This window comes from Sparus aurata, chromosome 20, assembly GCF_900880675.1.
Source record: "Sparus aurata chromosome 20, fSpaAur1.1, whole genome shotgun sequence".
NCBI lineage: Eukaryota > Metazoa > Chordata > Actinopteri > Spariformes > Sparidae > Sparus > Sparus aurata.
This window is the reverse complement of record NC_044206.1, coordinates 3594407-3610259: the sequence shown is the minus strand read 5'-3', so window position 1 is coordinate 3610259 and position 15853 is coordinate 3594407. Positions and strand designations below refer to the sequence as shown.

The 15853-nt window shown below is 42.4% G+C and overlaps 1 protein-coding gene across 1 annotated transcript in view; it reads left to right on the top strand.

Moving 5' to 3' along the window:
• Positions 1 to 10067: 10067 nt before the first annotated feature.
• Positions 10068 to 15853, top strand: part of LOC115570870 (growth arrest-specific protein 7-like) — a 44993-nt gene continuing 39207 nt past the window's right edge. The window contains exon 1 of the mRNA XM_030399645.1: positions 10068 to 10381. Coding sequence (XP_030255505.1) covers positions 10336 to 10381 — 46 coding nt within the window. The 5' untranslated portion in view covers positions 10068 to 10335. The remainder of the gene's footprint in view (positions 10382 to 15853) is intronic.

Below are 15853 nucleotides of genomic sequence, written 5' to 3'. Positions count from 1 at the left end.
GATTGTTTCTTGTTTTAACATTTACATTGTGTCCATTTAATGGATTTCGACAATTTGGAAGAAGATCCAAAATGTGTGTGATCTCATTTCTCCGTCTTGCTAGACTTCAGGCTATGTTCCTGTGGCATGGATATAATAATTGAAATATAGATTGAGCCTCAGAGACGGAGCCTGTTCGTTCCTGTGAAAGCTGCTCCGTTGTGCATGAGGCAAATAGCTTGACTCCCCGCTTGTAAAATCACCACCGATAGCTTTGAAAAAAATGAAAGAGATTTAAATATACCATCATTTCAGAGTCAACCATTCAGAGCTCCATGTTGAGCTGAGAACTAAACTTGAAATTCAACAGGTATTTGTATAAATCAGTGACAGTGACAATACACTCCATGATGTATTGTGACATTGTGACATGTCTTTTCCCACAGACACTAGCATCAGCATTTGTGTGTGAACTTCCCAGTAACCCGGAGTTATGCCGGTGTTGCCACAGAAAAGGAAGGTGGAGGTATTTTTCGGAGTGCATAATAGGAAACAGACACTTCCCCTGTCTGTCACACCTCTGTTCCTCTGACATGACGAGGGAGGAGAAGAAGTGAGCAGGGAGAAAAAACATCACAGTCTGCATTCACTGTGTGCCTCGACACTATTGAGCAGAAGCTGCAGACTGGAGATGGCCCCCCCTCCCACATCACGAAGAGACCGTGTGTGACTGTTGCTTGCTTGTGGCTGTTTACAGCTCTGCTCCAGTATGTATACAGCTGGAATTTGTTTAGTTTCTCTTCAAGGCGTGCGTGCCCGTATACAGTCTGAGTCTGTGCCACCCTCATTTTGAAATGAAGCGAAGACATGATTAGGTTCACACTGAAAACATCTTGCAGGTATCCCCGGGGTCTTATTTGAACATTTTCCTCTAACTATTAATGACTGAAGCAGAATTTGATGAAGCAGTTACTCGGGGAGCTCACGGTTGTTCATAGATGGAGCAACGTAGCATCAGAAAAAAAAAAGCCTAACAAGCGGCCAGCATTTCAACAATGTATAACAGTGCAGAAATTCAGAATGTGTCAAAATATGTGAAATGTCTGTCAGCAAGCCATATTTTGAAAGTGTATAACGTGATACGTACAGAACTGCCACTAGTGTCACAGTTTGAAGTTTAAGGCCACAGACAGAGCTGCTGTATCTGTCAGGTTGAGACATGAGACCGTGCTGCTGACACAAATGACAAACTACACCAATCACAGCAGTCTGTCTGTCCTGACCTAAACGATGTACATAGGTGTTCCCTATGAGCAGCTAGGGATCGACTTCAGAGTGTACCAACGCAATTTTGTTTTGGCCTAACCATCTTCGCAGTTGAGCATGGAAGAGTCATCTGTGTTTGCACTCTGGGGTCAAAGTCAGAGAACACACAGAAGGCAAAAAATTAAGACATGCTAGTGTTTTTGTCAGGACGTCATGAGGCGTCCAAGATGTTGCTCTGGCTATTATATAAATAAAAGAGTGACCTTCTTTATGTTAATTATGACTTTTGGGTTGTGTTCCAATTCATTTGACCAAATTTTGTCGACAGCCCAACGGCTACGGGACAATAACAAAACACTTTCCACACCCAGTGCTCAGTTGTTGTTACCGACGCCCCGTAGTGATATTCATCAGTGTGATATTCCAGTTTGATTCACACTCTCTACATGATAAATAAATTAAACTTCATGGATGACTGAAACGCCTTAACAGTGACAAGGACACTGTTGTGCCTCTTAAAATGTGTTATGTGATGAATACTGTGGTAAAAACTTGGCCTTCAGGTTTGAAACCTGTAGCTTGTAGACTGCTCAGAATCATGTTCCATGACACTGGATTGCTGGCTTATGTTTAGCCACAAACTGGCAACAATGACGCAGACTTCACGGCACGATCTGATGCCGAGGGAGCCTGGCCTGTCTCTCCTCCACTGACCAATAACAAACTGTGCATCCAAAACCCCTCAACTTATGTACTATCAGACAGATCTGACACAAAGTCATTGTAGCAGGGCGTGTTTGACTGAATTTACATCTTGTGCGATCAACATGCTGGTGCTGACAGGATGTATTGTGCTGCCACCATTTACAGTATAACTGACACAGTGTACATGAGTAATTGGATAGTCAAATAATAGCACATTTTATTGCACAGAAAATAATTGTGACCCACCGTTACTGTTATGAATCATGCTGTGTCAGGGTTTGATGATGCATTCACCTGCAGGATCATCTGGAGTATCAAACTACATGAACTGCATAAAGGCCTTGTTTTCACGTGCCCCCTGATGCTGTCCTGTCCTGTCCACATCATCATCAGCTCATGTTCATGTCCAGGAACCTCTCCCTCTCTGTATCCTTCCAGCTGGAAACTGGACAGCTTCTCTCCAGACCTTGACCCCTACACACTCGCCTCTTCCTGAATCCAGATGTTTCCACAGGGGTCACCGGAGGTCCCAGCAACATGATAAAGTACTACATGGCATCAAAAAGCTCATCCACAGCCGCACCATGCAAAATTGCACATGTCCACGCGCTGACGCACTCTTATCACAAGTCAGGAGGTGCTGAGTCACTCAGGCATGTGTGAGGACAGCTAAACGTTAGTCCTCTTCAGTAATCCAGGCTGTTGAAACTCTGGACCACTGAGGCTGCACATTGCTCCTCCTCCACAACGGCCAGTGAGTGGGTGACCTGCGTTTCACCATCCATGTGATCTCAGACAGCGACAGTTGCATCTGATGACTCACCTTTTCAGGACAATCGGTGTCTGTGCAGAAACGCTGCTAACCTGCTGAAAGCTGACGACTCAGTGTTTGGTTGTTGCTCAATGTGGAAATATTTACCACTAAAAATACTTGTTCTCCTGAAACTGGGGAAAGGGTGAACTTATTCTGTATGTTGACACCCAGCCAATGTTGCAATTAGTTATTTTATCCCATGGATGAATTGAAATAACATTGTACTTATGGAGTTGTGTATGTTTGGTCTTTAGAGAGTGCTTTTAGGATCCAAATATTCATTTTTAATTTCTGTTTCTCTTCCCTGACCTTTAAATGATGTCAGGTTTTCAGTTCTCTATTGTGAAGTAAGTCATGCCACATTTGTTTTTACAAGTCAGAAAATGCCCTGTGTTTGAACTTCAGAAGAATTCATGTGTGCAGGTCTGAGCTGAGGCTGTTAAAATCAAGGTGAAAGGCTAACAATCAAGTTTACTACACTGTTGTTATTCTGTGACTGACCTCAGAGCAAGGCTGGCTATTTATTTAAAAGCATTTTCCAAAGGGATTTAACAAATTATTCTTGGTTTTCCAGGCAGAGAGCCAGTGTCACTGGAATAGAGAGACCATGAGGTATTTTGTTTTCCATAATAAGAGATGCTGCGTGTGTTTGGGGATGTGTGGGAAATGTCTATAATCTGAGAAAGAAAGGGCTGGGATCTGTTTATAATACCAGGAAGACCATTGAGGTATTTGGTTCCTTCTTTTTTAGCATCGTAAACATTTGACATACTACAGTTCTTCTGCAGCCTCAACACTGTGAAGCCAAGTTGATTAAAGGAAAAGTCCAAATATCCTCAGGAATATTACCAATGTACAAACCAATGATTGGATTCAGTGGGTAGATATTAAATAACTGGAATCATGATTTTGACTTCTAGAATTAATGTATTTTTGTGTTGAAGTATCCATTTTTAAACTTATAGGGCCCTTTTTTAAACGATCTATGGCGCCTGGTCTGAGGCACATGGTGTAAGTACATTCAAGGCGTGTGCAGGTCAGTGTTGCTAGTCAAACAGCAGATCATCTGGGCACAAAGTAAGGCACACAGCAAAGGGGTTGTATTTAGCTTCATGATCACCTAGGCCAGGAGAAAGTGTGTGTTAAGGGCGGGCGGGCGACCAATCAGAGCATCGTCTCCCATTCCTTTTAGGAGCCAGGTGCGCCAAGATGCGGCTCTTAAAGGGAATCAATCAGAGATGGGAATGGGAGAAGAGCATTGCTATCAAACAGTGGCACTCGTCTTCACTGAGGGAAAGGGACGTGATCATCTGTCCATTCAACAACACTGTTTGACTGCATATGAAAAAACACACTGATATTAAACAGAGGAGGAGGAGCGCTGCTGCTTCCCTCTGTTTGTCTGAGTCTCAGTCTGTGGATCAGACGGGACAGGATCAAAAACAGTCATCCTGATCAGTAACAGGTGTGATGAGAGGATGAAATACGTCCTTAATGAGGAAAATATTAATGACACTACCTGCAGTGATCCTCCAGCAGCAGAAAAGTAATGGGTAGCTCTACATCAACATGTGCATTTGCACACAAGAAAGAGCTGATAAACTTCACTGATTATTTAAAACTCCTCAATCGCCAATAGGATTGGTTAGTTAATGTTAAATAATGTCCTGTTTTCTTCTTCACATCAAAAGGTCTCACACGCAGTCCAGATTCATACAGTTGAATTGTTTGGAGTGAAGCAGCTGTCCTGATAACTCCTGACATCCTGGTTAAAAAATATTTATTACAGAAGTTACTAAAAGTTGAATTCTGTTCCCTCTGGAGAGTTTCCTCTGTCCTGTCAACTTCATAACTATGGCCTTTACTTTTGCTGTTTAAATGTGCTTCAGTGACATAACTGAGCATGGAGATGGTTAGATAACTGAAGGCAGCCTCTCTAATTATAAAATCAGAGTGTACACATGTTGTGAATCCAGCAGACATGAAATAGAACCTATAACAGCTGATGTCGTTGTGCCACTTGGGGGCAGTGCGACAAGCTGTGATCACAACGTTGGGCTCTGTCTACTTAACAGTTGTTTATTGATAGAAATTGCAGATTGGACATGGAACAACATCAGCATTCATTTGGACTCATGATTCTGTCCCCTTGATAAATGCTTGGCTGATATTCACTCTCCTTTTAGCTCTGTTTTGGTTTACTGGTCAACTTCAACTCATCTCTGCCATGTTTACAAGCTAGTGCCTAACTAGTTGGTTTCAGTGGCTAACAGTGTTTCACAAGGTTTATAACTCAACAACTCACTAAAATGAGACATTTGTTGAGGGAGTCTGGGGACCAGGAAGTAGCCTATATTTGTTCCGGTAAAATATGACATGGTTAGCGTCAATAGAATGTTATCTTCTTTCATGAAGTGATTGTAAACTTGTGATGGGATCACTCAGGACGGAGGTTGATACCAGTTCCTAATAGTCTCTGTGTTGTTCTGTATTTCTGCCTGAGTGTTGCAGCCGTTTCTGTTTCATTGCCGACGTCTTTATGACTGCTGACTTCTGAGTGACGGCCACATTTCCCCTTTTAGGGACAGTTAGAATTTATTTTAGTCATAACAAAATCATGTATACCAACGGTAAACGTCAGTTGTCAGTCACTCACAATAAAAGAACAAGGGCTGTAACAGCTGGGATGTTCCTTAATCCGTCACATACAAGACCAGTATCTCCACCGACAGTAATGCCCACACACTAATTCAGCAGCATTGAGATTCTAGCTACCATTATCAGTGTGGGATGCAGTTAGAATCACAGATGCTTCATTCTTTGCTAGAGTAGTTTTAGAGCGACAGGTTTATGTTGTGTCATGTTGAATGTCAGCGTGTTGTGGTGGCAGATGATGGCGATGAAGATGTATTCTTTAACCACAACCACGTTTAAACTCCACTCTGGGTTTTAGTTGCATGTCACTCCTCGTCTTCTTCTTCTTCTTTACTGTCAGCTTCATGTGAAAATGCCTTCAATCTTAAAAAGGTTGTTGGAAGTTGTTTTAGAAAATGTAGGAAATCATTCGTCTGAGCAATCTGGACATAATTAAAAAAAAAAAAACATCCCCCTCATATTCATCATATTTAGTATCTGATGGTGACATTTTAATGAAAGCACATTTCACCAGCCCACAATCTATTGGTGAAGAAAACGATTGCGCTCCTAGACTCTGTTATCTTATCTGCGTGTTTCTCAAATGACTGCTGTAATGACTACCACAGGTTGACTTAAAAGTTCATCTCTCGCACTGGAGTGGAGACATGTTGAGAGCGTCTGCGGAGCGCACAGACAGCAGCAGTGATTGTTGTGGTTGCTCCTCAGTCATCGCAGCCCGGGATGAGTCCTTGTGTTCTCTGCCAGGGGCTCTTCTGGCACGCTGTGAATGTGGAGCCAAAGGCAGTCTGAGGTTTAGAAGGTTAACCATCTGGAATGGTGCATTATTTAATGTTGCATATGCTGAGACAAGCTGGCTCTGAGATCTGTCACGCTTCCCACCACCAAGGTGCTCCCATTCTCTCACTCGTGTGTTTATTTGATGTGCTTGACAGGACTGTCAGGTCTGTCACACACTCTGTCGGGGAGGAGAGTTTAAACTCAAGTGTTCACTTGAAGCGTTTCTCCGTTTTGAAGCAGATCTGTGGACGTTTCGAGAGACACAAACTGCCACACGAGACTCAGAAACACTTTTCTTTTTAATTGTATCACTGGAAACGAACCACGTCAACAACCAAAAACGTCTTCATGTCCAAGATTTTTGCATATTATCTGCATCCCACTCCCATCTGTCTGCCTGCTTCTGAGAGCCATAACTGCTGAGCTTGGAGGAAAAACTATACTGTGGTATCATTTCACTGATAATGAACATGTGACCAAACAACAGTAAGTCTGAAGGAACGTCCTCAGGAAGCGTGACCCTGGATCGGAATCTGGTTGAACCGGGGTATTTCAGCTGTTCAGGGAGCGATGATGATAACACAGCCTCATGCAGGGTTGGCTCATAGAACAATGCTCGATTTTTATATGGCACCTGCATGTGATGAAGTTTGCTACAGCAGCCAAAAGCAGACATTCTTGTTGAGTTTAACAGTTATTTTTCCTACAGATTCACTTTTATTTTGTCAGTCATCATAGTGGTGACTCCTGTGTTTCGGCCAAAAAGCTGGACTTTAAAACAATGCAAAGACTGCAGCCGATGGCCAACCAGCTCACTCAGCCAATCAGAGTGATTTCTCTCACCAACTAGTCCACCGGGGCAGGACACATCAAAAAAACACTAGGGCCATGTTACTGAGTAACAGAGTTGTTGAACAATTTGGGAAGCATTCCATTTTAAAGCACAAACAGTGGGAGCAGCGGAAAACAGCTGGCCACAAAAATGAAGTTAAAAATCCTCTAAAGTCCTCTGAAGGTTAGCCACTGAGTCACATGCAAACAGATGGAAATAAATAAGTAAATAAAAAGTCAATTATGCACATTTTTAAAACATTACATACAGTATGTACATTCCTGTGCTTCAGAGGCCGCAGCTGGGGGCTGAGGAGGACATTCTGAGCCATCTCAGACTCCACTTTGTATGTATTGACTATTCTAATTTTATTTTAATTTAATGGAGACTGTAAAATGAAAAAATCACGTGACCTTACACCTTTTTACCACAGTAAAAGTCACTAAGAAGATTGCCGATACTCAGTCTACCCCTGCTGCCTACCATCTATAGAGTTTGTATATCTGTTCTAAAGTCCATCAACCCCTGAGCAGCTGAACATGTGGGTTCCATCAGGGAGCCATCCAGGACCATGACACACAGAATACTGGTCCTGGATCAGTGATTGATACGACGAGACAGGAACTTTCAGTTTCAAGACTTGATAGCCCTCTTGGCAGTCAGACCAGAGGACCCCAGGTTAACTGTGCATCCATTTCTATGTGGTCAATTAATTAATAGCACATTTGTTTGGCAAAGGTTCGTTACAAATATACAAAATCACAAAATATACATTGAGAAGATGGTGCCTGCTTTATTACGTCCAGTCCTGTGTGGCCCTCTGTGTCAACACCTGTATATTGTGAATAACAATGATGCATATCCTTAATTAAATTAGTGTTAAACTATCTAGAATGAGATGGTACACGCATAAGGGTGGGTGGAAGTGGGGGGGCAGTAGGGGCCAGCTATTCATTTTTGCCGCGGGGGCTCCCTAACAGATCAGTCTGCTCCTGCTTTCACCCACTTACGCACAAGAGCAGTGGAAAGTGGTCCATGTTTCGTGTGAAGGTCGCCATGCCTCTGCACACACTCATGTTCTGCAGCACTTGACTCTGCTGTAACTGTAACTGTGGTTTGGCTCTCTTATTGACTTCTTTCTCTTCCATTTCTTCTTCAGAACATAAACATGTGATCCAGTGGCACTGACACGATTGGAAAGGGCTCATATTTTTCTTTAATGGCATGTTGGAGTTTATCTATAGTTTCATCCATGACTACTTTTCACTGCTGTTGGAAATTACAGCACTATTCAAAGGCACAAGAAGGACAAATATAACAGTGACCACCGAGACCATCAAAGGGAAAACATTGCTGCCATGCTGTCAGAGACTGTGTAATTACATGCAGTCATAAGTCACCCGGGGCTGACATGGATTCATAGTCTCCAGTCCTGTGGGACCAGAGAGCTCTGGTACTTCTTCTTGTGAGGGCAGAGAATGACTTCATTCTCTGAGGTGATGCAGCTTTTACCTCTGGGGACAGTTTATGCTTAAATCAATACTTACTGCTGCATGATCACCACTAAAAAGGCTAATGAGATGGTAAATATCTATGAAGAAAAGTTTTCCTACAGCTGATATTGTCCATCCATCCTCTGTTGTCAGTCAGTGTCTTATGATAATGAGTAGCATTCTTGTTTCCCGTCATCCGCCCTGGTCCAAGAGAATTCAGATGTGTCAGGTTCATTCATTCCTGGTTTCCTCAATCACAGCCATTTCCTGTTCTCGTTCTTTAGCATGCAAACAGCTGCATTGACCCAGAGCCTTCTGATTGGCTTAAGAACATCAAAGATTCTGCCATGGTCGGACCTTTGTCTGGTAGTCTGGACAGCATGCTGAGTCTTATCTACTGGTGCTGAAAACACTGTCCCCAACTGACTTTGTAATGTTTCCAGCTGATCCACTTGATGTTTATCCTGCTGCACGAGTCGCACCAACACGTGCTCCTGTCAACAGTTCTGGGCGGCTTTTGAAGCCACACTCAACCCTAAAATGGAATGGACTATAGTAGAAAATGTGAGTGGTATGGCTCCTTTAAGAACAGGGCAGTTTGAGTGAGTGAGTGGAGAGTGATGGAGTCTCCAGCTACTTCACTTATTAGGAGAGTGCTGCAACGCTGTTTTACTGTGAAGCTCCAGAGAATTTTTGTGGACAACAAAAAAATGATGACTGGATTTGTATTGTTGGATGAACTGTTCCTTTAATGTTTTATGGATTCAAAGTGAATATTACAAAGAGTAATATTTGACCTTGTCTGCAGTGCCATGTCAGCTGTTTTACTGACGGAATTTTTTTTATAGTGGTCTATGAGGAATATGTAGGGGAGGGGCTGAACTATACACTAAAATACTAAATAGCTAAATAAATAAATTAAATCTAAATTGAACATGTGTTAAGGAGCATCATGACCACAACTTCAGCATGCAGAGAAATCAAAGACTTGGCAGGCTTTCAGTAGTTATGATTATGAAGCTGTGATTGTGACTGTCTCTGTACAGAGATGGGGTTAGTGAATGGTCATTTCTGTCTATGATGGTTGCCAAGCTGCCTCTTCCTCTTACTGTGTCGTGTTGAATCATATGTATCCTTCAGAGACTGGATTGAGTTTCATTGCACTTACTGAAACAAGCGTCTTCTAGATGCTTGAGTGACTTGGCTTGGTCCTGATATGTTACGATGTGGTGTAACTGTAGCTGATATGGAATTTCATCTGACTCTCCCAAGTCTCCAAACAGCATCTCCACAGTGTGTTACAGCGGCCTCAGCCTGTTGTTTTCCTGCTAACCAGTAGCAGATGTGTGCAGCTTGCCTACATGCTCTCTTGTGTTCTCGGGCTGTATGTTGGAGCCCCGGGGTCTCAGTCTGACTGCAGAGCCACTCTGTTGTTCTTTGTGCAGCAGTGGCGCAGCTCAGCCTGCTCTGCTATGATGTCATTGGTTGCTGGTTGTGAAATGCTTGAGGAAATGAGAACCTCATTGAACTCAAGCTGAGTGCTGCACATTTTTACTGCATCTCTTGTGTAGTCTCTCCTTCAGTGGTTCAGTTTTTTCTTGTAACTGCAGCAGTTCTGGCAGACCCCTGACAAATAAATCTGTGTCTTGTATCCGACGATGTGTTTAAGTTCACCTCCAATGTGCCTATGAGCTCATTTGTGGTTGCTAATGTTTTTATTGCTTTTTCTGTTTTGACAGAAGACAGCATCCCTGAGTCAGCTTCCTGTCGAGGACCTCAAGGACCCCCTGCCTCCTCAGTGGAGATGCTACATGTCTCCACAAGGGCGGCGATATTACGTCAACACCACCAACAATGGTAAGTAGTGACGAAATGTAACAAGGCACATTTTGCTCTTAATAGGGATGCGTATTAATCATAACGTCTGTAGGTGAACTGTAGAACTACAGCCAGGATGTGGTTAGTGTAGCGTAGCATCAAGTTGGAAAATTAAGGAAAACGACTTGTCTGACTTGTCTGACCAAAGTTTAAGAATACGCTTGCTATCACCCTAAAGCTGTTTCAATTACACAACATACAGCTTGACCCATACACAAACCCACATGTAGAAAGAACCATTTTGAAGGGGAGTGAGGGGGGTAACCTGTCGCGACGTTAGTTAGGTCCCTGACAGAAGTTTCTACAGTATTACCAATCACAGCTGCGATACTCACAGCCAGTGTAGGCCGGTGTTGTTCACTAAGAAATAGCTTCAGAACGTAACTGATTTTAGAATTAGAGCTTCATTTCTGTTAATGAGCGGGTTATGCAGGTAGCATGTTAATGTTGAGAAAAGTATTGATATATATATAAAGGAATATAAATATTGATACTTATTATTTGAATGTTTTCCATACTAATTATATTACTCATACGTGAATTGCTGGAGTGCCCACATAGCACCACCTCCTCTTGACATCAGTTGATTAAGATGCTGTTATGCTCCTCACACAGTACACAGCCCTGTTATATTTATCTTTTGTCTGTACGGTCGGATTTGACTGTTATTGCTCTAATAGAGTGCCTCTTGCTTTTAAGCACCCGAGCATGTCACTGTCCACTTCACCTCACACTGTATGTTAGTCTCAAATCTCTCCCTCCGCGCCCTCCTGGAAGGGTGCGCTTTGCCATTTTGACAGGATTTATTTTTCTTCTAATAATTTAATTTTATCTAATCTAATAAACATGGCTTAAAGGATCATTTTGGTTTATTACAATGAGGTCTTACTATGTAATTCTCCATATTAATACGACACTTTTACTCAAGTTCATTGCTCAGATGTGGGATTCTGGCTCTATCACTAAAAAAGAATCCAGCTGGGCAAGACACAGTCAGACGATCAGACAGGTTGTAAACAAGCCCTAACCGCTTGTTGTTAACATACTTCATTGCTAAACCACAAAGTCGGTCTGACATTGTGTTAGCAGCTAAACTTAGTTACCTACTGTACGTACTGTAGTTAATGTACAGTGAGGAATTAGCACCAGAGCTTGTGGTTTGCTACTGTTTGTTTGTTTAATATAAAGTTGTTTTTTGGAAAAGATTGATCATTTTCAACAAAAAGCTCAAACACGTATCTGTGAGATCACTTCTGAGACTCTCTGAAAGTTGTGCTTAGAAACATTCATTTGCCAGTTTTAATCTGTTGCTTCGCACAAACAGATTTCCCCAGCCACACCTTTGGATTAAGAATCAAACATATTTTTCATTAAAAATGTTCCGTGGTGGAGCTTGTATTTGTCTGAAAAAAAGACACCTGAGCAATTTCATCAGTCGGTAATGGAGTTAAACTTCCACTCTGTCGGCACAGCAGGGATGGTACCAGTGAGAGACAGGGGGCGTAGAGGAACTGATGCTGCTGATAGTGCCTTGTTTCTGTCAACACAATCACCACTCAGTGTCTCCCTGTGCACACACAAACACACACACACACACACACACACACACACACCCACTGGCACAGAGACAGCTTAATGCCCTCCTCTGTTCCGCAGACATGGCAACATAGCCTGTCTTTACTATCCCTGGGTGACCTCACTGTAAAACCTGACTGATGATACTAATATGTGGTCCTGGCAGCTCTCATGTGCCTCTGACTTCAGGATGTAATAAAGGTTTAAAGTGTACGATCACAAACGCAGCGCTCACCAGTCACACAGACAGATTGTGACAGATTCTGCATTCTTATATTCACCAGAGTGTGGCACATCAAAACTAACCTCAGAGTCTTTCACGGCAAAATATTCACAGCTTGGCGATGTAGGGACAACTTTCAGGGATGGATTGGTAAGCTAACATGCAGTTCGGGACTCAAAGGTGCTGTTCAGGCACTGCTTCCTTATGTTCTATCTGTATTGCGCTGTTTAACCGCTCTTGGCATTTTGTTCACAGGTTTTGGCTTCATTTTATTCAGTAAGAGTTTCACTGAAAAGGAGAGAAACACACCCGAGCTAACAAAAGGGGACACTTTGAAAGAAAGTTAACTTAACTTATTCAAAAGATGTATCGTACCATCAACTCTTGTCTCATAACAGCCTGCAAACCCCTTTCAACTCATTGTCATGCCAAAAAAATTAAAGATGTTGATCGCCACTGACTTCCAAAACCACTTAAGACTAGACTGTTGCTAGTGACACACATACCGGACCCTCATGGGATGAGTCAGCCAAACTATCTGGTTAGGTTTAGGAAAAGTTTGATTGTGTAAAATAAGTATGTTAATTATGTAACTTATGTCCCTATGTTACATACATAACTTATGTTACGTGACATAAGAGATTTACGTTACTTAGTTAAGATAATAAGCATCCATCCACCCTGACCTCCTCCTTATGCAGAAGTTGTCGCTCTTCATTCTATGTCACCTGACTTCCTCCTTTGCTGCTGTAGCACACACTTACTAAGCTTTAGGAATTTATAAAACAAGGCATTTGTCTTTGTGGAGTTGTTTGAGGATAGCACCCTGGTCTTTGGTGTGGACTAAACAACCGGACTGAGCCTGCTAATAAAAGAAGGTTTCAGTCGGCTTCCAGTTGACCTGTGGTGTGAAAGGAGAGCAGTCCAGCAAAAGCAGTTCACTGTATTATGTGATTTTACGATGACTTCAAAAGCTAAACTAAAGTTAAAGTGTTTCCCTGACACATGAGATAACCCAGCATCAACACAACAGTTATCCTCCCATAATATTACAGTATGCTCATTATCATTTATTTCTTTGTGACACTCCGCAACACAAAGATGTACAATAAGTAGGGATGTACACCGAGGACCGGTATTTTTTTTTGGTACCGGCTCCTAATTGGGTTGGTACCAGGGTACCGTTTTTTTTGGATGATTTTTTTCTATCGGTTTTTGAAATGGATGGTTTTTGAACATCTACCCTACTGTAATGACTATAAACTTAACAACAAACTCCATGACTTGACGTTGCAGACACAAAACCGGGTGCCGCTGTCACGGCGCTGCAGTCTTTAGTGTTAGCCGGACTGCTAGCCGGGCTGCTAGCCGGGGTGCTAACTTTACTCGCTTTGTTATAGCAATCAAACACGCCGCACTCCTGTAGCTTCATACTATGCTCCAAGTGTTTGGTGATGTTGCTTACCCCGAATTTCCCCTGGATACTGTCCGCTGCGTTACGGCTTCGATCCGGTTTTGTTCCACCATCTGCCGTCTGGTAACCCCCACCAGTTGCGTTTTGAGTCAGCCACGGCACAATACGGTAGACAGCTGGCGTCACGAGGCCGAGGAGTTTCCGCGATAATCACACAATCACTCACGACCGCAGTTGTGTCATAAAAACAACAACAGGAAATGTTCCCGATCGAAGGATTAGTAGATGAGCTTGTATTTGTCTCTTTTTTGAGATCTGTGTGCTGGTGTCAACACGGACTGTTTTATTTTGAAAAGTAACCGGATGTTATATTGATATTTCGGTACTTGACTTCCTGTCTGCTCGGTGCTAAATTCAGCTGAATTGCTGCGTCGCTCTCCGGCATCCGCCAGATATAAAAGTCCTGGTTATCTGTTCTGGAGTATTTGTAATTGCATAGCTTCTGTTCTGTTGAAGCTTTATTATTACCTTGTGGTAATAAAAGGTTGAATCTTTTGACATCTTGTAAAGTCTTTATTTTTTTTACACAAAATTACATGTTGTAGTATTGGTAAGAGTATCGCTAAGTATCGGTACCTATCAGTATTGGTATCGATAAAATCCTAACAATATACATCCCTAACAGTAAGCCACACTAAGGGGCTGCACAATCACTCTCAGCTGTCAGAATGTACTTTTCAACTTGAGTCCATGTAGCACTAATGATTCACTCTGTGACTTACAGCTCCTGCTTTGTTTGTGAACCTGAAGCAGATCACACCACGATGAAGTGAGCTACAGGTGTGGAAGCACCTTTTATCATTCAGCCGTGCCTTCGAAGATCTGCTCACCTGCATCCTTCGCATAACAGGGATTGTGGCTTAGCAGTTACTTGGGAGCGAACGAGCTTTGTTCGCATCATGTATGTCTCTGATCATGATTACAGTGTTCAAATCAGAGATATTAGTAATTCTCCACTCCATGAAACACCTTCCACATATCACTCTGGTGATGAGGTTAGAAACTTTGGGCTAACATTAAATCCTTGCCGGCCCGTTGTGATGTTAAATGTTGAAACAGCTGATTTTACCGCAGGCTGACAAGTGTGGCATTCAAGTCATATCTAGTCTCACATAGCCAGACCTGTCTTATCTGACCCCTTTTCATTTTATCTAGTCACAAATATATAACGTGTCCACAATAGGGACAGGGCAGTGAAGGCAGCCAGGCATGCAGGATCAGAAACCATTCTGTTAATGTTATGTTACTTGATACTGTACTTATCAGTTTGACAGTCTCTCATCTAAATTATCCAGGCACATAACTATCCATCCATTCATTCATCCAATGGCACACTGTAGGATCCTCCTTACCCTGGGAATATGCACAGACATTAAATAATTAATTAACAAGTATCAATCTGGCCAGTTCAGCCCCGGAACAGCTCACCATCCATTGTCAGTAGAACAGATTCCATCGATGGAATCCACTCCATCACACGTTTACAGATTGTGTGCCTTGTTAAAAGTTACTCTGTTTCACTGTAACTTATCACTGAGAGGGTGGGACAGAGAGAGGGCCCTAAGGTTCACTCCAACACTTTCAGTAAAATTAGGACCAAAGATTGTTCCATTTCAACAGTGTTACATTTAAAAAAAGAGTGTGTGTGTGTGTTAGTGTGTGTGTGTGTGTGTGTGTGTTTGTGTGTGTGTGTGTGTGTGTGTGTGTATTTATACATCGGTCAGCTATCAGCTTTTTCCTTTTCACTATATTCCTAAACAATGTCGGTCGACCACTTGTTATGTGGTATTACCAGACGCAGTAACAGTGATATAACATCAAAAACTATAGTCTCTGTAATCTGTCAGATCTGTTTGTCTTTATGTGACAGGGTGTAAACTGATCATATTCCAGAGAGACAGATATGACAGGAGTTCCACAATATTTCCTGAGAGGGAAAATGATTAATTTTTCATAACTTTTAGCTCACTAAAACATCTGTATCCTGGCTCATAAATAAAGCAGTATTGTTGCTGTGGTTTTGTAGAAGTGGCCACAGAGGACACAAAAACCCTCCAGGACTTGTTTTCAGTGTCTTCGCTGCGTGATGACTAAATGAAAGCTCGGGCCTGACACACACTCTGACTGTACTACAGGCCTGTGGTTCTTTCAAATGCGCCACAGCGCCGACTGTTTCCAA